The 27,706-nt window shown below is 39.3% G+C and overlaps 1 protein-coding gene across 4 annotated transcripts; it reads left to right on the plus strand.

The window, feature by feature from the left end:
- The first annotated feature begins 4,159 nt into the window (after positions 1–4,159).
- Positions 4,160–27,594, plus strand: hmbox1b (homeobox containing 1 b). Of its 4 annotated transcripts, none has more exons than XM_062437690.1 (10): positions 4,160–4,312; positions 6,676–7,359; positions 12,010–12,095; positions 13,971–14,081; positions 16,845–16,998; positions 17,328–17,410; positions 19,097–19,192; positions 20,549–20,643; positions 21,474–21,557; positions 23,008–27,594. In XM_062437690.1, exons 2-10 carry the CDS (start codon positions 6,683–6,685, stop codon positions 23,149–23,151), a joined length of 1,530 nt encoding a protein of 509 aa, XP_062293674.1. In that variant the 5' UTR covers positions 4,160–4,312; positions 6,676–6,682; the 3' UTR covers positions 23,152–27,594. The 4 variants fall into 4 exon arrangements, with proteins under 4 accessions (XP_062293674.1, XP_062293676.1, XP_062293675.1 ...); XM_062437692.1 differs by having other exon boundaries at positions 20,552–20,643; XM_062437691.1 differs by having other exon boundaries at positions 6,679–7,359.
- The last annotated feature ends 112 nt before the right edge of the window (positions 27,595–27,706 follow it).

Consider the following 27,706-nt stretch of genomic DNA (forward strand, 5'->3'; position numbering starts at 1 on the left):
CAGTAAAAAGGCCAACCAGTACACAATCACAAGTACAAGTTGGGTTATTTTTGGACAGTAGTTGTCACATGGGGGCAGTATGACTACCAAGACTATAAGTTGCAAGGATATATATAGCAGCATTCATTCACACCTCATCTATAAAATCTGTGGCTCTCTATTTTAAGTGAAGGCTAGTGTGTATCTCATATAGCCGACTGCAATTACCGCATCACAAGCACCTTATATGAGCTCTATGAATCTACATGCATTATTCATGGATGTTGGGTCATGGACAACTGCATTAACAGCATTAATATTCATCATATTCTGTTGTGCAACACAAATGATTCGAAGCGTGTCCGTCTACTCGACACCTCCACGGTGGCAGATTAGGTCTCACTGTCTTGTTCAAAGGCACTTTCACTGTTGTTAAAGGAGAGCAGAACACTTGTCATTCGCTTTGCTCCGCTCAGATTTTCCCAGCATGACCTCTGGATCAAACGATGCATGAGATGATTACGATTCATAGGATTTTACCCCACACTAAATGTGTTCTCCTGCCTGTGAGCTTTTGGCAATTTAGTCCCAAAGAAGGCATTTATTTGAGCCGTGTCTCCAGTTAAAACTTGTAGCAGTGAGTCGAACAGTAAAGAAAGCATATATTAGAAACAAAATGTGCAAACATAGAGTCACTAAACTTGCTTTTTTTGGAGTATAAAGAGAATGATATTAAGAGTATAATTGCAACAACTCTGCAGAGGCAAAGCAGGTGCAGACTGAAATTAAGCAGGAACAGCACAGCAAAAAATATTAATGGTTAACTTAAATGGGGCTCTGTTTTTCAGTCAAAATGTCTAATTGATGCACTTGCTAAGTTAGCCACCTGGATCCATTTCCCCTCCAGAATTAAGCCTTTTTTAATTTCTTTTTATTGCCTCCTCATGAACCAGCTGAGTAAACAGCTCGCTCCTCTGCACATCTGACACACCGAGCATTAAAAATATTCAAATAAACCAATATGTTTTTCACGTTTTTATAACTTAATATTAGCCTCGTTATGAGAATAAAAGTAGGTGGGTCGGCTTTTATGGATGACTCTCCATATACAGCGGCACCAGATTAACCCTCTAAAGGGCCCCGGAGCAAAAAATAAAAGGAGTTATAGTTCCTCCCACACTCCTGTTTCTATGAATAAGTCATGAGTTTGTGATAATTTGATGAAGCACAAATGTATTCAGGTATATGTTCCATGTGGGTAGAAAACAAATAAAAAAAACAATTACAGCTTCATAACTCGATTTGAATTCAAAGCCCATCTACAAGACAAGGCCTTGAGTTTATGTTATAATGCAGGCCTGTCATTTCTGTCAGTAGCATGCATTACCAACCAGGCCAATGCCCTGTGGCTCTAAACCCTCAGAGGACCTGAAGGCCCTACTGTATAAGTTGTTTATATGGCAGTTACTTCCTGACTTTATGATAATTTGATTAATTACAGAATAGTTTTCTAATATGCGCCACTAAAGCACGAATTAAAAACTGAAATGTGTCTCAATTAACCCCTTGAACTGTGCAGAGGAAATGGAAACAGAAATGTACTTTGAATACATTTAATATGTCAGTTGATTTTTTTTTATATTGACTTAATAAAAACTGTGTTTAATCATATTATCATAAAACAACCAACACACAATAAATCTGTTCCAGTGTAGAAATACTGGCTGGTTTCTGGGACTCTGGGCAAAATAAACCCCCCTAACTGAATAATCCAGACATGATTTATATGACTGTGATTGCTGAGAGTGATTTCTGTCTCGGAGAGTCTGTATGTCTCCTTAAAGTCCCCCCTACACTCAAAAATGTATTGCGCTTATTGTTAGTTCAGTTGGATGTTTAACCTTCGCTGTGCAGACTGATGTATGTGTTTGACACTAGAAGTCTGTTTTTCACATTCATCTGCCAGAAGTGAAGAGTATGTCCGCGCTCACCTGAAGTCTGAGTTTAAGGCCTGTGCTGTACATTCAGTACAAATATGATATAGTGACATCAGCGCTGGTCCTGAGCCCATTGTGGTCCAGTAATCGTGAAATGTTGAAATCTTCAGTGCACATACACTGAGATTGGACTTTATAGTGAAGTCCACTGTCCAGTAATTAAACCTTTAAAATGAAAAGTATTTGCATATTCATAGATATATATTCTTTTTCAATGAGGCTTGTTTGATTTTAAGGATGTTAACGAGGTAATTGAACTTTATAAGTGGAAAAATCTTATCAGATTCAAATTATTATTCCAAGTTGAATATTTTTATACATCTGAACACATATCTGGAGGGGATACTTAAAGTTTAAACTTTATAGGGAATTGGATATTCTCCTAATGCCTTTGCTTAAGTGATTACTGCACCACCAATTTAATTTATCATCTTTTCTACATCATTTTTTTAATACTTTGGCACCCATTTAAAGGATAAAATACTGCCTTTTCTGCAGGCCATAGGGAAAAAACATATTTTCTGAGCTATATATTAATACATACCCCTCCAATCCTCATAAACTTTATTTGCTGTAAGACTGGCAACTTTCTCAAACTCTAACGAGGCGTCTGTCCCCCTGTTAAAAAAACTCTTTCAGTTTATGACATAACAGATATGTGTGTTTATATATATAAATATATGTGTTTTTGCCGAGGATGCATTACTAATCAGGCAAAGCAGGCAAATACCCCGTGGCTCCAAACCCTCAGGGGTCCTGAAGGCCCTACTGAATAAATAGTTTGTAGGCAGTTACTTCTTGACTTTGTGGTAATTTGATTAATTACAGAATAGGCGTCTAATATACACCATTAAAGCACAATTATAAACTGATATGTGCTGAAACTTATAAATTAATACATCATTCTCATTCAATCTTCATCAGATATGTGTGTTTATATATAAACATATGCTCTTACCCTTTTCTCTACCGTCATCATTTAGCAACCTTTTCCAAATTCATACTATACTAGACTGGTTGATCATCTTCACCTTCCTTTTTTACAAAATGAAACACGATCAGTCGGTTATCTTTAGAAACATTTTAAAAGAAAAAGAAATTGCCATCACATATATTCTTCTTTTTTTCCCCTTGTAATATTTTTCTATGTTTCTTTATTTTTATTGGATGGTTGTCTACTGACACATCTCCAGTGTTGGAGGGTTACAAGTTACATGTAACGGCTGTAATCCAATACAGATACTGAGAAAAAAAGTGTAATTAAATCACAGTTACTTATGAAAATGTTGATGATTACAAAAAGGGTTACATCTGAAGTCAAACCTTTAAGATTTTGCTCAGGAGGGTTTTTTTCCTATTTAAAAAAAATATTTAACATGTTACTGAATACATATATTGCTGTTTTAATTATTTGAAATCAATATGTTTTTATAATTTATAAATAAATCATGATGTGGTCTTATTTAGAGCACACAGTCCTTAAATGGTGTCACAGTACCAATTAAGCCCATGCCAGACTTTTGACTTTTTTCATAAAATATCTTTATTTTATATTCCAAAATCTACATGAACTAATGAATAAATATAAATCTTGCTTTATAAGAAATGATCTCCCTTATAAATCATGTCATACACTTACCCTAACAGCCGAAAACAGTGGTTAGAAAATTAGAAAAAGTAATCAAAAAGTAATCAAATCAAAGTAGTTGAAATAGTTACATTACTTATTACATTTTACATAGGGTAACTACTAATCTATAACCTATCATTTCCAAATGATAGATCATATGCAGTCTTGTATGTATGTGTGTGTGTATGTGTGTGTGTGTGTGTAAATAAAAAAATAACTAAATAACAATACATGTAATCTATTACAGGTGTCTGTCTGGGTGGGGTGATGGTGCAGGTGGCCTGATTGAACTATTCAGCAGCAGCAGGGTTGAGAGGAGCAGCCGCTGTGGCCACATTAAAAACTGCATCGCCTTTTTTTTGTGACAACTGTAGATCAGTGAGCCATCAGCGCCTCCTCCGTTTGTCGGGATTTGTAGTTTTTAATGGGAGGGGACACCGACGCGTGGTTAGAGGCCGCGGCAGGAGTGAAACTACAGTTCCCTCGGAGCTACTCGGAGGTGTTAGTTGTCAATATGGCTGTTGTCAGACAGACAAAGCAGAGAGGCAAATAATTCGCCTCTGATTAGAAATCCTTGGAAAAGGGGGTCGGACAGGGCACTGTACTCAAATTGCTTTATTGTTCCAGGGGGCTGCAGGAAAAACACGCAGGGGGTGTTTTGCACAAGTTGTAAAGTTAAATGGTGAAGTGGCCGATTTGAACCGAGGTAAGTCATGTACTTATAGCCATCCACAGCTCTGAAAGTGTATGTTATTAATATCAAACCTCTGCTAGCCACCAGCAGCAGCAGCAGCAGCTATGTCGGCTAATGTCTGCTAGTATCAGCATTGGCATGGGTTAGCCTGTTATGCTAATCACTCCACAAATGCTAAATGTAACCAAAAATAGATATTAAGTTGCAAGCGGTCCTCTGTGTTGTAGCCAGTTTTGGTTTAGGGAGAGGGTGGAGGAGAGTGTTGTCAGTGTAAATGCAAAAGGGAAGCAGTGAAGTAAGAAATAAAATGAGTCAAATCATACTGGGGTTACTGGTTTAATTGCATGGCACATTTTTTTTTTTTGGAGGATTTTTAGGGAGGGGGCATTGTCTGTCTGCCACAGAAACATTTGCTAACGTTAGGCTTTTGGGCGTGAAAAGCTGGCAGTGGACCGGTGGCTTTGCCTGCAGTGTGTGTGTGTGTGTGTGTGTGTGTGACTGTGAGTGTGTGTGTGGAGACGAGCTTTGCACAGCTACACACACACACACACACACACACACACACACACACACACACACACACACACACACACACACACACACACACACACAGTCAGCAAAACAAAAACACATGGAGGAGGAAAAGATACGGACTAGTTTTTAAATGTAAGATAGTTAAAGAAAAAAACCTGCTATGAAAACATCTGATGCTTTAAGAGGGTAAGAAAAGAGGGTTTTTTTCCCTCTCGTCTGTCCTTTAGCTTGCTGTTATCTCTTTAAATCTATCACTTAAATCTTCTGGTAAGCTTTAAAGAGTTTTTGGACTTTGTTGCACTGTTATCAAAGTGATCCAAAGCCTCTTTATATTTCGATTAAAAAAAAGAAAAGCTGTATCAGTCATTAACTTTTCTCCCTCTTAGTTTTTTTTACTCACTCCTCCAAGTCTGTTTTTCTATGTGACCTACAGCAATCCAGTGTAGGACATTCATTTATATTATTTGAGATGTTTTTTTGTTTCTTTTTTAAACCAGTTAAACCAGCTTTAGCACAAGTGAATAGTTAACTCTGTAAATAGTTAGACAGGAAAGTGGTAATCATTTCTCAGTTTTGGGTTGCAAGTGAATGCAAAGATAAGTTAAAAATCAGAATAACTTACTGTGTTACTACTTAGTGCAAAATGCATCCACTTGCATGTTTAAAACAGTGATATTTAAAAGATGTTTTAAAAGTATAATGTGTTTCTGATTTTGTACTGTAATGATTTACAGCTTCAGTAGCCCTTCTTTTCCTTTCTAAATGCATAATGATAACTTAAAGAGATTAAAGCTTTATGCTCAGTAGTGCTATTAAGCGTTGTATTTCAGTGTTGCCCCAAAGGGACTGTTTGCTGTAACTGTCTGAAATGCTGCTCCTTTTTAAAGCTCAGTGTTAAGAGACACTCTAAAAAAGACTTTCCTCCATGATAACCCCTCAAGAACACTGCTTGCAGTCTCAAGTCATTTAATGTCTTTTCTGTCCTCTGCACGGTGTCGTCTAACACAGATGTAAGAAAGGAAAAAAATGCCAGTGACCCCTTTTAAACCATTTATCATATCAGCATAGGTCGGGCTGGCACAGAAGATGGAAAATCTGCCGCAGTCTGATTCCAGTTGCATTGATTTTGAGCACGGCAAATTGCTTATGAAAAACATACAGCGTGGGTGGTGTGCAGAGCCGGGGATATATTGTAGCTCTTAAAGAACGGCAGTCAGAATGTTAAGATAGCATCAGCTGTCAAGGTGACTCTGGCACTCTGCGTGTGTTGCCTGCTGGTTCCCAAAAATAGCAGATTTTTATGCCCTGCCCCTCCCTCCCCCTTTTTCTTTCACACTTCTATCTCCCGCTCTTGTCTTTCCTTTTCTTATCTGCTGCCTCTTTTTATTTTCTTCTTGCAGGTTTCCTCTTTCCCCACTCTTCTTCTCTTTCTACTTTACCCCCTTTAACTCTCTTCCCCCCCCACACACACACACACTCTCTCTCTCTTGCTCTCTCCCTCCCTCTCTCTCTATCTTCCTCTGCCTCACTCCTCCTTTTCCCATCATTCTCATTTTTCTCCCCCATCCGCAACTGCGTTCCTTTTCACTCTTTCCCACTTAATCCTCTCATTTCATCCTTGCCTCCACCATCCCTTCATCTGTCTCATTTCTGCCTGACTCCCTCTTCCCTCCTCGCTCCTCCTATTCTCTATCTCACTTTCCCTTCCTGTTTCCTCTCTACATCTTGAACATCCACTCACTTACCTTTTTCTTTAACTTCCCCCTTGCATTTCCTGTTTCCTCTCCCCTCCTCTTGTTTCTCTTCTGTCTCACAACCTGTCTGTCTTGTCTCTCATCCAGCAGCAGGATGTCTGAGTTCAGCGAGGAGCCGCGCTTCACTATTGAGCAGATAGATCTGCTGCAGCGGCTGCGTCGCTCCGGCATGACCAAGCAGGAGATCCTGCACGCGCTTGAAACTCTGGACCGGCTGGACCGGGAGCACGGCGACAAGTTCGGCCGCCGCACCTCTTCCTCCTCCTCCTCCTCGTCCTCCTACGGAGTAGGCGGGGCAAACGGCTGCACCAACAACTCTGCCTCTAACACAACCACGTCATTCAACAATAACAACACTGCCTCTGCAACCACCACCTCTTCCGTGTCATGCAACGGCAACAACGCCGCCATCAACAACGGCGAGGTCAGCGCCGGCGATCACTCCGTGGCCACTGCTTCCTCCACGACCTCCAAAATCTCCACCGCCACGCAGACGCAGTTCGGCAGCGGTGGGGGGCTCTCGCCATCTCCTAGCAACAGCTACGACACCTCTTCGCCTCCAGGTCCGCCGCCGCCTTCCGCCATCCTTCCCTCGCCGGTGTCACTGGTGGCGCTGTCACAGAACGGGCGCGACAGCCTAGCCGCAACACCCAACGGGAAGCTTTCGCCGCCTCGTTACCCAGTGAACAGTGCGGCGGCAGCCCGAGCCTTCGGGTTCGAAGCCTCAGAAGAAGATCTAGACGTTGATGATAAGGTGGAGGAGCTGATGAGGTCAGTACAGGCCGTGAAGCGACCTTTAAACTTTGTGTTGGAAGCTTTTCTCTCATAAGAATTTGTCCAACTTGAGCTTGTTGCTTCTAGAGAGGGTGAAAAATTAACTTTTTTTTTGTCCAACAACCAAATGATTAGTGAATATTCAAATGTTACCAGCCACTCAATGGATTACTGTTGTCCTTTTTTGGATGGTGAGTGAAGCAAATCTACCATCCACTTGCATATTTTACCAGCGCTTGGCCAGTGGCTGGTGCTTATTTTGTGCCCTTGCAGAAGTGGACAATATATTTCTAGTATATTCAATATGTTGAAGTGAGAATGGATCATCTGAGATTGTGGTCATCTTATTAGATTGAGGTGTGTTGTGGTTGTAAAAGCTTTATTCACTTAAGTCATAGTGTGCTGTGAACTTGTTGTATGAAATGACCAATGAAAGAATGAATGAATGAGCAACCCTCATCACTAATAATGCTTTCACAAAGTATTTTCTATATAAAGCACACAAGAGAGCATTACAGGTGCTTCTTAAAGCTACTTTTAAGAGACTATTATCCAATCCGTCCTTAATTGGCTATGCATTTTCATTTTGAATGGCTTTAGTGTTACAGTATCCACTTGGTTGGAGTTGGAGGTTTGTCTTTATTGGTCGTAATGTCCATAACGAGGAAGCAAGAAAGCACTGTACTGTATATGTCAGGGTTAATTAATTGGCGCCAACTGGAAACTCCACTGAAGAGGCATTGTGTGCAGCTGCTGCTGTCGGGACATGCTTAGCAAAATTGAGTTTCAAAGTTTTTTCTTGACCTTAGAAAAAGCTAAGTTTTACCCAAAGGTCCAGTTAGTAGTTGTTAGGAAGCTTTTGATGATATCACATGATGTTCAGCTTGCAGATCAAGTTTGGTGCCGTGGAATCGGGGATGTTCTCCGTAGATGTTTTCTTCTTTTTTCTTTTTTTTTTGAGTGCTTTTTCCTGTTTGTGTTGGCTGGCTTAAAATCTGAGATTCAGTGTTCATTCTTGACTGAGGAAAAGAGCAGCAGAGAAAACTTTTGCCACTTCAGTTTAGTGGCTGTATTCGAATGCTTCAATTTAAATATAAAGTTTTATGTTTAAAAGTTTAAATGTGAACTCCCTCTTTATTATGTAGTGCACTACCAGCATGCAAGGAAAAAAGACTTAGTCTCAAGTGGTAGCTGCGTGAAATCTGATAAATTAACTCGACTGAAGTCACCTGTCGTTTTGGGGCTGAAGACTACATGTTTGAAAATGAAGAAAATCTGGGAGAGTAGAGTTAAAAAGAAGTGAGGTTTGCTCTGTAGCCCGCTCCTCATCTCTGCTGGAGGCTTGTGGCGTGAGGCTTCATTAGCTGCTACTAATCTCGGTGGTGAATTTGCACTGTAGGTAATGTAGGCACCAGGTTTTGACAAGGAAGATGGATTCATAGATTAGAAATAGATGTGGATGTGGTTCTCCTGCATTGGTTGTAATTCACAGTGGAGTCCATTGTGGGTCCAATAGGAGTGCAGTGCTAAATTGGTAGCACGGTGGCTAGTCCCATGTTGGTTAACCCACTAATGTCAAATAAACATGTTTTTCCTCCTTTTTTTTTAGCTCTCAAAAGCTTCTCATCCACTCTATAATCAAGGCGCTTTATAGAAATACACTGATGATTGGTTAGTTGCGTGCTTCGTTAATTTGCAGCCACTGATGCAGCTTGAACTGGTCGAGTCATTTGCTTTGATGTGTCGCAGCAGTGCTTTATGAACAATCTGGTTTGCATTGCTCTGGAACATTTGATTGTAATAAACGCTGCAACCCCTCGATCGGTACGTCTTATATTATCAAGACCGCGTTTTGTTCATGTATGTTTAACTTTGTGACGGTCGCAGCAAAAAGAGAGGACGTTTCAACTGGCATAAAAAACTGATTTTATGTCCAGAGTTTGAACAAATCTCGTCACAATGAGCAAACATTAGAGGATACAGAAACAAACAGTCAAAGCTCTTTATGTGCACTTTATGCAGGCCATATCCCCTTTTCATGTATAGGTAGGTAGACCTTTGAACAGCTACAGCACATTTTCACTACTGAAAAAAATCTTTCACTTCTTTAGGTTATAAAATGTCAGAAAATAGTGAAAAATGCATATTATAGTTTCCTAAAGCTCAAAGTGACACATTCATACCTTGTTTAGTCCAACTAACACTCCAAAGATATCAAACTTACTATCACATAAGGCAAATAAAGGCTTGCAAATCCTCACAGTGGGAAAGCTGGAACCAGTGAATGACCTGCAATCAAGCTTGAAAAAAGACTTTAACACAATTTAATGAAATAGCTCTCTGTTGATTGGCAGATCGAGCACTTGTATCTGCTGTACTTTAGCGAATAGCAAACGCTTTCTTTTTTAAATATATTTTGAATTGTGCATTTAATCAACTAGATAAGGAGCACTAAAGATGCAAAGCTGATCAAATAAAGAAGGAACTGAAGAGATGGGAGTGCTGGCACAGACGTTTTCTGTTCCACACTGTGTTGGCTAACACATGACAGTTGTGATAAGTACTTTTTTTTTTTTTTTCTCTCCGTACAGCATGTTCCACATAAAGAAATACATCCTGTGATGTACCCAAAGAACAGAGACGGGCATTAACGCGTTTTCGTTGAGATTATGCACATTGTCAACAAAGGCTTTATTACAGAGAAAAAGGGAAGTATTCAATGGGAGACGTTAAAAGTGTGTGTGTGTGTGTGTGTTTGTGTTTTAGGGGGAGGGTGGGGGGTTTCATTCTTGCACCTATGGTGATATAACATGAAGTCACATAATAAGATTAGGTTTGAAATCACATGCTCAAAATAGTCACTTAGCAGCCATTACTCTGACGGTTTGAGTGTTCACAATCCATCACAATCCACATGTTCGCCACCTCCTCCTCCTCCTCTCTCCTCCTCTAAGAACTTTACACAGTCACTCAGTCCTCTCTCCTCCTCTCCTACCACCGCTGTGGGGCCTGCACCGCCTTCCAGCTGCCCCTGTATGAACAGTCAGTTATAAGAATAGGCATTTAGAGCTCAGGCTCTATCCTTGGCGCTGCGCTAGCTGTCCCGTCGCTCATTCAAGCTGCCTCTGCATTAAATTACATGTCCTCTTTAGACAGCCCCGAGAAGTTAAGTAGTGTTCAAAACCCCCTCGTCCTCTCTCCCCCCCCTCACCCCCGTCTGTAGGACACTTTGGCTAGTTTTGCTCGGCGGGGCTGCGGGGGCAGGACACGCCGTTTCAGCTTGTCAACAATCCCACGGTGCCCTTCTGAGTTTTCTCACTTTTAAGTGCACATTTCCGTCTCTGCAGGGGTTCGGCCTTTGAGTTGGCAACACATCTCACCCACCTCCTCCTCCTTCCTTCCCTCCCTCCTCCTCCTCCTCCTCATCCTCCTCCTCTCTCCTCCACTTCCCACTCTTCCTCAGTCTTGTACAGCAGCTTGTGCTACATTGATTCACTGGTGTCGATACAAGCAGCGTTTTTGAACTCTAATTTTAGCTACGCCGCAAGAGACTGGTGTGGAGGAATACTGATGCTGGATGTCAAGAGTCGTGACGCATTTTCATTTCAGAAATATGCTAACAGGGGTGATCAGGACTTTGATGCCTTCCCCAGTTTTTTGACTGTGTGAGTCTGGGTTCAAAGGAGGCTCTGATTGTATGGTTTGAGCACCAGGGCTGTTTTAAGTTTGATGGGGGGGGTTAGGGGGTTAGGCGCCCAGTGAAAATACCTTCTGGAAAAACCAACAACTATTAGTTTTGCACTATTAGTAAAAATACACCAACCATTTTGAAATGTACACTTGACAGGTGTTCACAATCTGTCTGCTATCTGTACCAGGATAAGGAATTAAGCCAAGACAGTGATAAGCTTGTGTGTGTGTGTGTGTGTGTGTGTGTGTGTGTGAGACTTGTGTATATGTGTGCGTGTGTGTGTGTGTGTTATTGTGTATGTATAGGGGAGGGGATTGGGCTTGAAGCCAGAAAACAGGGTGGGTACACTGTGTGACTGCACATGTTCACTTGCCACCCTTCATTCCTGCAAGTCTGTGCATGTGTTGTTTTTTTTTTTCTCCTCCTCCTCCTCCTTCCTCCCCTAGCTGACGACTGAGATAGAAACATATCCGTCAAATACATTTAAATTTTTTTTTTGAAAATATAGATCACTTGATAGTGTTTCGGCTCATTCTGATTCATAAAGTCGTCGCCTTTTTGTGTTTTTTTTTTTTCTGAAATGCAACGTTGATTATGTGAGAGGAGGAACAATACACAAAATACTGCACAGCTCAGATTAAAATGTAGCCTTTGTTTTATGGATTTCCTGTGAATATGTACAATAGAAAAAAACGCAGAGTTGATTATGTTGCATGCAAAGAGGGGAATCAGTTATTGTACAGTGCACCAAATGAATGGTGTGAACCTGAAATGAAGGAGCACAGACTCCACGACAAAACAAACATTAAAGCTTTTCTCGTTAATGTTTGCTAAATGACGAAACGACAGCTTGCAACGGATTTGAACAGTGCACGTCAGATTTAGCCGCTGACAGTTTTATGATGTGATGTTTCTGTCTTCTTACTAATGCTGTGTGTATGTGTGTGTGTTTGCAGGAGGGACAGCAGTATGGTGAAAGAGGAGATCAAAGCGTTCCTGGGGAACAGGAGGATCTCTCAGGCAGTTGTGGCACAAGTCACCGGTTAGTAACAGACACAGTGACACACTTGATCTCTGCAATGACACGTTGCTGCACCCAGATTATCTCTTTTCTGTCACTTCTGTGTATTTGTAGTTATTGGATAAGACTGTCAATACTTTATTTTTCTTGCTGTCAACAAATCTGTGAAAAGACCTAAAAGCAACAATGCATTAGTCTGTCTCTCAAATCTCTGTGACTCTCAGCTATAAGCTCATTGAAGAAGATATACATGTTTTTTTTTTAAAAGGTCACAATTGGAGATTTTGGAGATATTTAGACACAGTATGATTAATTCATTGTTAGTTTTAGTCTTTTCACAGCATTCCTTGAACATCGGAAACATTTATAATTTCACCAGAATGTTCAAGGGAAATCAAAGAGGAGGCATTTATATAAAGATAGATAGAAATTTTAATCTGGTCAACATGTGCACAAATGCAAACACACAAAAAGCTTTCCTCTGGATCCATTTGGAAGCCAAATGTTCAATTTTCACATGAATGTGTAGGCTGTGTAACCCTGGACCTGTTGGTTATATTAATTCACATGAATTCAAATAAGAGCAATATTAGCCATGATATAAATATTTGGCTCTCATTTATTGCATATATTACAGAGGTTTCTCCATGGCAACAGCCATAAAATCTCTGTGAAACATGCCAACAAATAAAATTTTAATTGCACTTTGTATTTTGAATATTAATTAGCTCAAACTGTTTGATAAAGCATAATAGATGTTAATGTATTTTATATTTATTTGTCATGAATGCATAAATGCGCAGCCTTTCCAGAATTTAAAGTGGAAATAAACAACTTTTTTTCAATTCATCATTATGAAAGAAATGTTGATGGCACAGTGTAATTGCTAAAGCATAATGACACCATCAGTGCTTAGATAGGTTCCCTATAGGCCTCGCTTTCACTTTGCAATTCAGTCTGCCATCGGGTATGATATCCTGGGGAAAATGAAGGCTCGATTTATGGCACAAAGGAAGTTTTGTCAACTATTGTGCAACCAATAGAAGTAGCAGAGGATAGCGCTTTTTTCTTTTTCTTCAGTAGCTATCGGACATATATCTCATAATTTCACATTTTTTAGGTGGCCAACCTCTTCTAATGTAGAATATTACACAGGCACACCCTGATTATATCTGCTTGTGCTATGTTTTAGTTGCATTGAGACCTACCACCTGAATAAACTTTAAGCTTTTGATTTCTTCCAATTAGCAGCGGTGGCTAACTGATCTGCTTGTTTGTATGAAAATCAACAGTCAGAAAATGTGTTATCACTGTCTGTCTGCAACTCCTGCTGTAGTCTAGTCTAATTCTACTTGTTTGTGCGAAGAATAAACGTTGCTCAAAATATGTTATTATGATGCGATACACATCATTATGATTATGACCAAATTCAAGCTAAAATTGTGACAATGTCACTTAACCTCTTCATTTAACATGCTTCTTTCTTCTCTGTTGATCTTTCTTCTCTGGTAAATAGAAAGTGATCCGGCTGTCTTTGCAACAGCAGCGCCAACAATAGTACCACTCGGAAACGTAAGGGAGAAAAGTTGAACAGTTGTCTGATTCCACTTTAATCCACTTTAACCTTTTATAAACTCATATCAGTCAAACTCTGATTTGCAGTTTAACAAGTTATTGGCAACCAAAACAAAGTTAAAGGGCCCTGAAGCGATTCAGTGACCGTAAGAGCCAAATTCTCAGAGAAGAAATAAACTCAGAGTGAAGGAGAGAGAAAACACTTTACCCTCTCTTATACCCCTGTGTCTCTTGAATTCTTCTTAAGGTTGTCTACACATTGTTCCGGGTGCTGATGTTAAAAAAAAAACTGTTGTAATTCGATGTCTGGCTTCTTTCCAGGCATCAGCCAGAGCAGGATCTCTCATTGGCTGCTGCAGCACGGCTCTGACCTGAGTGAGCAGAAGAAACGGGCCTTTTACCGCTGGTACACGCTGGAGAAAACCACTCCAGGTACATCTGAGTTCTCCCATCCTACTCACTGCTCGACTCTGTGTGTGTATGTGTGTGTGTGTGTGTGTATTGGTCAGGTTTATTATTATTACAGCCCACTGAAGGGCCGTGTTAACAAAAATGAAACCAAAAAATTGGAAGTGCGTCCTTTTTTATACCATGAAATAAAACCACATAATCCCACACATAGTCACTCTCATTACTTGTGCAAAGCTCTGTTTGACCAAGTAAGGAAAAGTTGATGAGCTAGGATGTAAAGACAGCACAAGAGTTTGCCTCAGTAATCACAGCGGGGGGGAGCCCGCTCCAAAGAAAGGAAGCACAGTAGGAAAACACTCTGCTGCCTGCAGTTTCCTGTTAGACTTTTAATGAGATAAGTAGAGGTAGTCAGCATCTTGTGGTAAATGTGGTGCAGTGAGATGTGATTGATATGATGCCTCTATTACATCCCATGGAAAATCTTAGACGTGGCAGAAGCATCTAGACTTGAGAAATGAGATAAAAGATGATGGGACACTTCTTTCAGCCAAAGATGATATAACAGCAGCAATGTATTTTCGTGCTTTAAGAGGCTATGACTTAATGTTCCCTAACTGCCCATTGTCTCATGATTATTGCTCTGGTTGTACTAACTTTTATTAGCAAAAGTACAACAAATTAAGCTCCTGCTGGCACACAAACTGCTGTGAAAGTTTCAGCCAAATCCCTAATAGCCAGAAAAATGTTTAACCCTCCTGCCGTCTTCTCGTCGATCATGCAACAGATGCTTTAAAGTTTAATAAAACGCCCATAATGCAGTGAAAGTTGTGATGATTTATTTCACTTGTGAACAATGTAGTATGGAACTATGCATGTGATTTTCAGGCAATTAGACAAAATAAATCCATATTTCTGATATAAAAAAAACATTTTGAAAACGGGTCAAAACAGGAGGGTTGTAAGTGCTTCAGGGACAATCTAAGTTTAAGTCAAGGTGTGTCAGGCGAGTGTTTAAGTCAAGTTTAAAGTGAAATGAAAAGTGCTTACTCAGCTTCACACGTCTTCACACGCAAATTGCTAGTTGAGATTCGAGTTCGTGTGAGAATTACGCCACATTTAAAGAAATCAAAGCTGTGTTTGTTCTGTTTTAACTGACTGGGTTCAGGGAAAGTTCTTTAATGGCCTAACTGGAAATTATATACACAGAACATCAGCAGTGGGGTAAGCATCCATTCAAACCACACAGACTGTAACCGATGTTGCGACATCAACGTCCTCAGAAACAGCCGTCCCGTCGCCTCAGAGATCCAGAGATAACAAAATATAGTTTATAAAAACAGAAACCGCATTCTTCTTAGTTAGTGTTGCAATATTTCACGGTGTTTCCTTCGCTCGGCGTGGCTCGATTTGCGCCCAGTGACACCAGACAGTTGATAAGGAAACTGGAGGACTTGATCAATCATTATAGATGTAGTTAATGAGTTCACAACATATAGACAGTGTTGTGGAAATGTATCTGTTTCGTGAGAGGGACATTAAATAGACATCAAAAAACGCTCCCGGTAAATATGCAAAGCCTGTCATCGTCTTACTTTTTTTATTATTTCAGAAGACTAAAGAACTCTAGAATTGAATGTTTTATTTCTGCCTGAAAGCCACGTCTAAGTCAAGTCAAGTCTAAGTCAGCATTTTTAAGCTATGTCTCATTAAAAAGCACATAAGTAGAAGGATTAAAACAAGGATTAAAAGTTTTGTCTTGGTCGTATTAGTTTGCTGTTGTCTTATGTTTTTTTTTTTTCTTAAACCTTAAATCCAGACTGCAGCGTATATGGTTAACAGTAAAAACAAGCAGGCGTCATGCTGGCTTCCTATCCTGACTGTGTTTGTGTGCATATGCACGCCTGCTGTATCAACCTATAGCCAGGCAGCAGACATCCCACGCCTCGTCCTCTGCGGCATGTTCCTCAGTGGAGCCCTGCCAGCACTGTCAGCACTGGAAACTGCTCTATTCTATTTATGGCCAGACTGAGCACGGCCCATCTCATCTCAGCTCAGCTCATCTCCGCTCATCTCAGCTCAGACCTGCCCCGCACACACACACACACACACACACACACACACACACACACACACACACACACACACACACACACACGCCGCCCGCCTCCATCGCTGCTGCAGAGAAAACTGATGCCCCATTCATGCTGCTATGTTAACCTGGACTGTTGCAGGGTGACCCAGTTATAGGGCTGCTTCACAATGTCCGTGTCAGATTAGATTTTGACACCGCGGATGCCGCTCCTGACCTCCATAATATATCCAAGCTTTGAACTGTTATGTGGCGAGTTTTTTTTGCAAAAGAGGGCAAATCAAATCTTTTTGTGTGTCTCTCTCTTTTCTTTTTTTCTTGCTGCGGTCACGATTTGAGATGAGGCAGCAGAGTCCTTGTCAGCACTATTCAGACGAGTTTATAATAAGAATATATTGTTAGATTTGCAAAAAGGCAACGTCCTCGCATACATTTTCATGAAGGGTTAGGCTCGCTGGCTGCTGTGCTGTGCTCAGTTCATTTGTCAAAAACAGCCTCTACACATTATATTATATCACTACATTTTTTTTTTAGAGCTTTTACAGGAACATTTTTATGCTTCCAAACCACAAACGCACCTGCATGTTGTATAATTCAAAGGCTTTTTGTTGACTCTTCATGACAGCTGCTGTGTCTTCAGTTGTAACTTTACCACCGATTGTGCTATACCCCCCCCCCCCCCCCCCCCCCATCAGGTGCCACTCTGAACATGCGGCCTGCTCCGTTGCCCCTGGAGGACATGGAGTGGAGGCAAACCCCGCCGCCCCTCGCTACTGCCCCGGGAACCTTCAGGTTGCGTCGGGGAAGCCGCTTCACTTGGAGGAAAGAGTGCCTGGCTGTGATGGAGAGGTGAGTAAAGGGAGGGAGGGGGTGGGGAATATGGATTTATATTTTAAAGAGCAGTATATAAAAGATGATAGATGGGGAGTTTGTTTCATATCTTCACGCTGATTTCCACGAGGAATCGAGGAAATATTGCAGCCTGTTCTATAAAATGTGCTGTAAAAAGAGAGGAAACAAAGCCCACTTCACCTACCTCTACACACTCTTGTCATACACTCTCAATATTGGCCTGGTTGTTACTGCGTCACAACAAACAGCAGCAACGCCGGCTTGTTGAACATCGTCCTTGTGTAGTGAAATTAATTTAATCAGTGTGACTCTTCTGCTATTTATAGCTACTTCAACGACAACCAGTATCCAGATGAGGCCAAAAGGGAGGAGATAGCAAACGCCTGCAATGCTGTTATTCAGAAACCAGGTAAACCACAGAAACCAGCACTTTCACACACTGTAAGAATAATGTTTATTTGTAGTGAACTGAGTATTATTATGGTAATCATGGTACACAATGTCAGTAGTGCATCTTTGACATTTATATATTTGATAGGTTATTGAGCTGAAATGAGTAGATGACAGGGTCCCCACGTATGCTTAAAACAGTTTAATATTCAAGGTCTAAAATGGCTTAAAATGTCTGGAATTATGTAATTATATTTGTTCAGTTTGTCATTTATCATTATTTTCTGATTATTTTACATAACTAATCAGTCAACTTATTAATTAAAGTAAAAAAATAGTCAGCAGTTGGAAATATAATGAAACTAATAATTAGTTGCAGTCCTATAGCCTATAAATTAATTCAAAATAAGCTCCATTTCAACCCACTACAACAGTAAAATCCTGCTATATGTCTGCATTATTATATATCCATACGTAGGTATTAAAAAGGTCTTAAAAGTTATTCAATTTGTTCTTAAAAAATATGCAGATACCTTAGTTGATTAATTGAAATAATTGTTCAGTAAAAGTTCAATTTTCCTTATGCAGAAAATGTCCAAATTTCACTGGTTCCAGCTTTTCAAATGGGAATATTTTCTGGGTTTTCTCTCTTCTTTGGTGTTGAAGAAATGTGATTAATATATATTTTTATCTGATATTTTATAGACCAAACAATTAACCTATAAATCAAGAAATTAATAGCTGCAGCCTGAGAGGGGGATTACATTTTTTCTTATACTAAAGCTTGAATCTGTAACTTTCCAAATGTCACTGACCAACATATTCACATGATAGCAATTATATAACTTTTATATAACTAAATGTCAGGTAGTGAATTACCATTATCAACCACTGTGAGCTAATAAATGATAATAATCTGCTTTTTGTAAACCTCTTTTACATCAAGTACAACTGCATAAACAAACTTATTTTATACTTTATTTTATTTGTATAGTTATTCACTCATTCAACCAACAGTTTATTTTAATGTGTGTGCATGTGAGTGAAGGGGACGGATGAGTAGAGTGAATGGGGTAAAGTTTCCCCTTTTTTTTTTAAAGAGTTGTATGTTAACATGCAGTCTCTTCCTTCAGTGTAGAGCCATATGAATGTGTTTTATAACTGGGATTACTGAGTAGGTGGCGGCCTATAATAATAGATGGAATCGCTTGGGGCAGGTAGGTTTTTTCCTGTAATAATGCCGGTTACCCACCACCAGGCTAACCTACAGAGAGATGGTTTCCAACAGCGTCCCACAGCCAACATGCACATACTGTCTTATACGTTATGTCTTATTAAAATGTGTCCCTTGTGGGAATTTTGGATCCAATGTCTCTCTGCGACTTCATTTTACAACCAAACATCTGCGTGGCATCTGTTCCTCCTTATGCAAAGGTGTAAAGTTATTTCCTTTCAACAGTCATTTAACCACCATCGGTTATGAAAGGAGAGATAAGAGCAAAACTGACAATGTGAGGAGGGGAAGAAAGTGTAAAAAAAAAAAAAAAAAAAAAAAAAAAAAAGGAAGTGTTGGTAAAATAAAAAATATAACAGACTCAAGACAAAACATATTATCATCGTGATGAAAGAAAAGGTATGATAGAGTGATAGAAGATGTGTTTTTGAAAATAATCAACTCGCATGTGATTTTTTTTTTTTGTTTCAGGGAAGAAGCTGTCTGATCTGGAGAGGGTCACCTCCCTCAAAGTTTACAACTGGTTCGCCAACCGTCGCAAAGAGATCAAGAGACGGGCTAACATTGGTAATGTGGATTTATGGACGAACACAATTGTCCTTGAAAGACTTTTGATTACAGCGCACTGCATATTTAATTACATCCCTTTGTGGTGACATGACTGTTTCATACTTGATATATTAAAAACCCCCCAATAACTCATTACATCACTATAATTAGGTTGATTGTTGATCATCGACTTACGAGTCACCTGTATTTACGTCTAGTGAAGTATTGTCTTAATTGCGGTGAAATAAAAAGGGAAAACTCTCGCCACTTATATTAACCTAGGTGCCAATTTCATTTGTAGAACAGAAACCTCTATTACTCGCTTTCTAAATGGATCAGTAGAGAAGACAGCTACTGAAGAGTGTCTCTTTAATTTGGCCAAAGTCTGTGCTAATATGTGATCATTTGCAAGACTCTACAGCAGTGGTCCTCAGTTACAATATTTTTTTATTCAACTGAACTGTCTAGGTTAGTTTTAGTCAAATTTGCATTTATGCTAATATCATTAAAGTGGTTGAATTTAGACATTTTAATCATTTTCCCACTACTTTAAACTATCTCAACCATTTATCCATAACCTTTAGTTAACTATTTAAACTAGTTATCATTACTTGTAGCTATTTAATCATCTATCCTCTACTTTTACCTAATCATTTCATACATTTATTCATTACTTTTAACAATTATGACAGTTTATCTATTACTTTTGGGCATTTCAGCAATTTAACTTTTAATTTATTTTAGCTAACTACATTATATCCACCATTTATCATTAATATTTACATTTAACTAATGTATTACAATTTAAAGCAGCTTACTATTTCAACTTTTTATCCATGACTTTTTGCAAACTATTTAAACCATTTATATATTAGCATTTAACTAATGTATTACCTTTTAAGCGAGCCCATTATTTCAACTGTTTACTGTATGTGACTTTTAGTTTACTATTTAAACCATTTATTCAATAACATTTAACTAATATATTACCTTTAGCTTACTATTTTAACAGTTTATCTATTTTAATCCTATCTCCTATCGTTTTAGCCATCTAAACATTTTATCCGTTACTTGTAGCTGTTTATAAAATAATAATAATAAAAAAACCTCTTTTTGCTCCCTAATTAGTTGTCATTCACAGTTAGTGTTCAGGTGTTACAGCTAATTCATTGTGTTGTCATATTTCTTAATGAAACTGTAATATCAATTTTGTCAAATTAGTGTAGCTGCTCCACAATCTCCTCACATACAGTACAGCCGCTGGCAACTGCAGAAGTACGCCCTGGGGTATAATCTCTTCTTTACAGGGATATTATAGGGGATATATTATCATTGACATATTTAACATTTAATAATCTTTCCTCTTTCTCCAAGAAGCCACAATTCTGGAGAGTCACGGGATAGACGTCCAGAGTCCAGGGGGACACTCCAACAGCGACGACATCGATGGGAACGACTTCTCAGAGCAGGTAGGGAATGATTAATGATCTCCAAAGATGCATAAAACCAGATTATGTTCCAAACAGCGCTGCGTACGACGGGTTTGGAGGGAAAGAGAAAGATGTCACTTCTTCACTTCTTTATTTACCTTCATCTTTCTTCAGCAAAGCGTTAAGCACCATTTGTTTTGTATGGATTAGCCTCTCAGCCAACCGTCCATGTTCTTCCCTCGGCGACAGGCTCGCTCTGTTCTTGGACAACACTCAATATTCCAGTCATTAGTCAAATGTCATTATGCATTTTGTTCTTGACAATATATCGGTTTATTAATTAGATTCCCTCTCTGAGGTTAAAGTCTTCCCACAGATTCAAACATAAAGACAGAAGACTGAACTGCCGTTTCCCTTCAGATGAACTCTGAATATATTCCCCATATATAGAAAGTACATAAAGTTCCTGATCATTTTAAACTGTAGCTTAAGGCACATTAAATTAACAAAAGCCCACTCTCTTCTTTCTTTTTTTCTTCCTGTTACCAATGGCAACAAAGTGGCAACGCTGTGTATTATTGTACAAAACAAACAGATTGTGTTTCATTTTAAACCCTGCAGCTTTACTTTGAATTACACAACATGCCAATCTTTACCCTCCAGTCAAGTGACGGCAGCGAGTAAGGACAGTCAGTTAAAGTTCAGCTTATCCGTAAAGATCACATGGTTGAATGTATTCTGTCGTCTGGATTAATTAAGATAATTGTGAAGGAGCAGAAGTTGAACTAAATGATTTGAATTAATAATAAACTTGAGTTGATGCTTGTAAATCCTGCCATAACTAAATGGACTATTCTACTTTTCCCCAGGCATGTGACCTGCCCTATTTTGACAAGAGACCTCTCAGCCGACCTTTTGGCCTTTACCGACTGGAGCCCACCTCGCCAACACAGGTACCTCCTCCTGTAGAAACATGCCGACCATGCACGCAAACATTTTAAGAGGGAGAAAAAACAGCCTTTTTAACCACGTTTTCTCTGTTTTCACCATCATGCCAATCGATTATTATCAATATTTATCAAATACTTTGCTCTACAACTTTGTGCCTCACAAAAAGGGTCAAAGGGAAAATGTACAGGTCCTTTCACTATTATATGACTCTGATTGCCATTCTTTCAATGCTTACATATTATCTGGCTCCGGAAACTTCAAATTGAATTTTTTTTTTTACATCTATCTAAAGACAATACTTACATGCCCATATTTACATTAAAATAGTTATTAATTGCTAGAAGATGAAGAGGTCAGTTCCTAATGTGTTTCCAATGGAAGTGATGGAAGGGCAAAATCCACATGACTCCTTTTTGTGCTAAAAATGTATTCTTAACATAAGCCACAGTTGATGTAATGCTTCAGAGGTCAGGTAGACAAATTAAGTTTTAATCTCTTTAGTGCAAAATTAGCTTCTTTAAACAGTGTTTCCTTTGCTGAACTGCAGCAGAGAGATGGTAAAACAAAGAGGGTTTTTGGAAGATAATCACTTGATTGTCTGAAGCATCACATTAGATTCAGTTTAACAACTTAACCATGATGCATTTTTGGCACAGGTTGAAGACTGTTGATTACGTTGGAGTCACTTTTAGGAAAGGATTTCTTCATGGGTAGTTACAGAAATAATCACAGCAAAAATTAACTTGGTTAATGTAGAAAATGAACAGTTTGGACATGTGAATATTGTTTTAAGACAGACTTTAAAAAGTTTGAACCTGTCCTCAAACATCCAAAATCATTTAAATTCAAACTCAGCCATCAAAAATTCACTTATAGGTTAATTTTATTACTTTTACTTGTAGTTTCTTGCAGGATCAGAACATTTTATCCTCAACATTGCTGAATAATTTACGCTGGTTAGAATAAAATAATATCATAATATCACAATATACTCGGGCCATAAAGAATAATGACAAAACTGGACTTTAAGTGCAGGTCCCATTGCACCGTGGTGAGTTTCCCTTTGCCCTGTTGGTCTGTAAGAGAGCAGCACTCCCTGCCAACTAAGCATTGAGCCTTTCAGACATGCACCTCATTACTTTAAGTGTTGGCGCTCCACACCCCAAAACAGGGAGCCACTTTTAAAAACTATTGCACCATAGCACTAATGCTGGTGGGAAAACTCCACAGAAAGCTCCTCAGTAAAGTCTGATTTAGTATCTGTCAGCATGATGGTAAAAACTAGAAAGCGAAATTAAACGCATGTAGAAAATAAGTCCATCTTCTGCAGGTAGAATTCCTATTTCTTTTCTTTTTTTTTTTCCTCCTGAGCTGAACTCATTCTGAACACCTCTGGCTATTTCATCCCTTGACCTTGGTCCTTGGTCTTCCCACCGTCCCTCCTTGTCTCAGGACGACAGCGCAGCACACATCGAGCACCAGGACCCCATCTCTCTGGCTGTGGAGATGGCCGCCGTCAACCACACCATCCTGGCCCTGTCCAGAACCGGAGGGGTGCCCAGCGACATCAAGACGGAGTCCCTGGAGGATGAATGAATGACCCACCCCCCCTCCCCGACCCCCCAGCCCTGCACAGGAAGTGGGATGGAGGAGGTGACGAGAGAAACGAAAAGAGTCGGGAGGGGAGAGGGAACGAGGAGTAGAAAAGGTGCGAGACAGGAGGAGGGGAGGGAGGCTTAATAAAGAGAACAAAATAACGCTACTTAGTAAACCTTCTGAATCTGTCCCTCAGCCAACCCCCCTCCTGCCAAATGTTCCTCCTCTCCTGACTTCCCTCTCCCTCCCCTCCTCCCAGAAAGTCCATGTAAACAGTAATTACCCTCCTCCCTTACCCCCACCCCCACCCCCACCCCTTACCCTGCCCTATGTATTGACACAGCTGACGCAAATGGGTCACTATACATCCTCTTATCTCCAAGTCCGACGGAAAGAAGAAAAAAAAAAAGAAACGGAGGGGGCAATACAGGCCTTCAGCACCCATAAACGGTGGCCCTTGTCTGGGATTGCTTCACCCTCCTTACAGGATACCTCTTCTCTTTCCTCTTCCTCATCCACACTCTCTTACTCCCCTTACCCCCCCTCCATCCTTTCTTCCCTCTCCAGCCTGGTTGTCTGAGCCGATCCTCAGTCTATCTATCTCACCTCAACGTCAACCTCAGAAAAATAACGTATACTGTATATATAATATATATGGTTCTTATGGTTCTCAGTCACACTCACCTCATGGTGTGCTACCTACCTACCTACCTACCTACATACCTACCTACGTACCCTCAGAATTCACCCTCTACATTGTGCAATTTGTTGGAAGAGCAACCTCCAGCCTCCTTGGGAAAGACAGATTGAGAGAGAGAGAGTTTCTTTCTCTCCTTCTGCGGCTCTGAGGTGGCCAGAAAGGATCATATCGGCAGTCAGAAGTGTCCAGTCACTGTCATTTACCTTTTTCTTCTAACTCAATAGCTGTCATTCCTTACAGAGGAATGGCTTTTTTTTGTTTTCCTACGATAAAGCAGCTGTTGGATGAAAACCTCTAAAAATAAGTAGCCTTAATATCATACAACCATGCCTTTTTTATTCTCAGTATATAGCAGGTTTTCCTCCCGTCTGTCAGCAATCAGAAATACTACTCACGCACTTAAGATGATCATTCATTATTTTAGTCCACATCAATAAAAGTCAGATAAACTGTAGTTTTAAGGTTTCCATCCAACAGCAGCAATGATTTTAAGTTCCTTCAGTTGCATTTCTCTTTTTATTTTTGTAGCTTAAATGGCGACTGAATATACAATCATTTTTGCCTTTTGATATTAAGCTTCCCAGTGACACTATTGTTAAGTACTTGAGGCTATGAGAATCAATTAAGGGTCAATGTGATAATCAAGCAAACTTAAGATATCTAATAATGGGAAATTGTGCTTTTGTTTTAAATGTCATCCATGCCAAAGGAAAAGTTACTAAGAGGATCTTAAGAAGAAGCTCACTCTAGGTTCATTTTTTTTTTTTAATGTTAAGTTGAGATCTAACAGTCTTGAGCACCAGAGACTGACCTGAGAACGGTGTTCAAGTTCATCCAAAGTGATTTCTACTAACTCCTTTGGCGAACCAAACATTGGGTTTTTTTGTGTTTTTTCCTCAAGCTCAGTGAAGTCTCTTGAGCCACTGTGGCGTCGTATGTGGGCTTGACACTACAGCAGGCCTGTGTCAGCAAAGGTAGATATAGCAGCCAGACATTTAATGATAAAATACCCCTCAGCTATTTACTACTTGTTCTGTGACGCTGCCTCTTTATAATAGCCTAAAGAATGTGCTTTCAGAAGATTTTTTAAAAATGTCATTGGTATGAAATTAGAACTTCTGAAGGTTTTGTTTTTTTATTTTATCTAAATAGCCTCAAAGGTAAAAAGCGCCACTTTGAAGGGAATCAGAATCAAGGACACTCAAAGTGGTAATATTGGAAATCATTTTCCACTGTTTATTTTTTATTATTTTTTTAGCCCAGGGTGAAACTTCTCCAAAACCATCTTTGTTCTGAAGATCATCGAAACATCACAAGCAGAGACAAAGTGCTGTGTTTCTTAAAGGTATGAGGCCTGTTTCTGGTGGCTAGCTAAACGTAGGTAAGTTAAGTATAAGCACAGTTTCAGATTAATATTGATGGCTTCAAATTTGGCTCTGGGGTAAAGGAATAGTTGACATTTTGGGAGGTATTGGTTTTCTTGTCCAGAGTTAAGATGAGTGATATCAGAATAGAGTCAGGAGACATTTAGCCTAACTTAGCATAAAGACAGGAAACGGTTAGCCTGGGTTTGTCTAATGTAAACACTAGCACTTCAAAAGCTAACTAATCAGCAAGTTTATCTTTTTTTTTGGTCAATTGTGTAACTGTAAAAATGTATCATGTTGTTTTTTACGACTACATGTTAAGCATCTCCTGCACACAACCTCTATGGAGCCAAATTTTAGTTTTTATAGAGATATATTAATAACATTTAGAGGTGCTGGTAGGCATATTTTATTACATTTGGGCCGAGCTAGACTAGCTGTTTCCTGTCTTTGTGCTAAAGTAAGCTAGCCTAAGCTAAATCAACTGACTCTTACTAGCTTCATATTTAGCATGTAGAAATGAGAGTGCTATCAATCTTCTCTTCTAACTCACATTAAAAAAAACATTAATAATATTTCCCAAGATGTCAAACTATATCTTTAAAGGAGCCCCTGCCTTAGTGATGGTTTTGGAGAACTGGAAAATATTCTACAAAGCAGGATTAACCAAAGCAGGAACTCTGAGACAGAAATATAATGATATTCCTCATGTTTTTAAGATTTGGACTTCGTTGGAGGTGAATCAAGTAAGCTAGTGTAGTTCATAATATCGGCAGTGTTTCCTGTTTAAAGCTTCCTTGTTAACTTGTTGATCCCTCTTGTAGAAAGTCTCCAGGGACCCTGGGCTCTAGTCTAGTAAAGCTCTATTTAAATATACTGCTTCAATGTGTACGAAGCTGCAATACAGTGACTCAGTACTGGGACCTGTGTTTCAAAAAGAAAGGGTTGAAAGAGTTACAAAAAAAACAACAAAACTAAAAAAAAAACAATATGTATTTATACTCATTTTTTATGGTAATGTACAAAATAATGACATATGTTTTGAAATGAAACATGCTTTTATTGTTAAATTAATCATGCTTTTTAATTTCTCCTGACTTATTTTTCTATTATCATTTTACATTTTTTTTGTGTCATCCCTTTATTTGACTGAACAACAGTCTCTCCCCCTGTGTGTGTCTGAGGTAGTAAGCTATTTTGTGAAAGACAAACGATGATGCACCTTATAAAAAAAAAGAAAAGAAAAGAAATCTAAATCTCGCTGTCGACTAAGCTTGAAATGTAACGTTCTCCCCCCCCCCCCCCCCGAGCCTTCCTTGAAATTTCAGACGTCCAATGTACTACGATGGGGCTGGTGTGAAAAAAAACATTTCAGTACAGCTGCTTCACACACACCATATCGTATTAAATTAAATCCCCAGTATGTGCTGTTCTCCCTTAAAATGATGCCACACCTAACTCCATAATGAAAGCATAACTGGAGCTTTAAAGGACCTTTTAATACTTTAAAAAAGTAGAAGAGATGGACCCAAAGTGCTAAAAAAATGTCATAAGGTGGACTATTCCTTTAAAACTTCAAAATAGGGAATAGTCAGAAAGGAGTACACTTTAAAAATACTTCACATTTTTACTCATTTGCAGTATCTGGCAAACCTTAAAAAAATTTAATTTGGAAGGATTTAATGTGGAGTTTGGTGTGACATCCTTTTCCCCACTCAAAGAATATTGTATGTTTAGAAATAGTAAAAAAATTAGTCGTGCGTGGAAGGAAAGAGTGCATTTTGAGATTATTCTCTCACTTAAAGACACTTTTTTAAATGAATTGCCTTCATGTTGTGTGAGGCCCAATTAGCAAATACGAGTTTTAATCCACCAGTATTTTATGTGAGTGTTCAAAGCTTGAAAGAAATGTTTATGGGTTGGAAGGAGCCGTCAGGTGCTCAAGAAGTCAATAAAGATTTGTTGCTTCTCCAGGAGGAAACTTGATTAATCTAAGATACGGACTGAAACCTGAGACAGGCTTTCCCCTCCTCGCCCGATGTTGTGTGTACTCCAGTGGTAGTGCTTACTCTGAAGGGGTTTCCTCTCGTGGTGTGTCAGGGTCAACATGTCTACATGTCCTTCTGTGTCCCCCCAGTGAAACACCATCCACTTCATCCCAATATAGCTCAGAAAAAGAGGACTGAATGCTGTTGTATCAATCTCAAATCTAGTTATGTTCAAGATTACTGTATTGCCCATTTCAGAATTTAGTGCCTTTTTTGGACAGTAGACTGTTCTGTAATTAAGATGTAGTATATATACATTTTTTTGTACAGTTTCTTTGTTCATTTTTTAACTTGTGTTTATTTTAGTATGATATATATAATGTACAAGAGAATAAAGCTATATCAATGAGACTTTTTCTTGGTTTACGATCTTATTGGTTGTGAGTATTCAGATCCACACACACATTTAAACACACACATTGGTTGACAAGAGATGAATT

The sequence above is a fragment of the Scomber scombrus genome, chromosome 17, assembly GCF_963691925.1.
Source record: "Scomber scombrus chromosome 17, fScoSco1.1, whole genome shotgun sequence".
Lineage (NCBI taxonomy): Eukaryota > Metazoa > Chordata > Actinopteri > Scombriformes > Scombridae > Scomber > Scomber scombrus.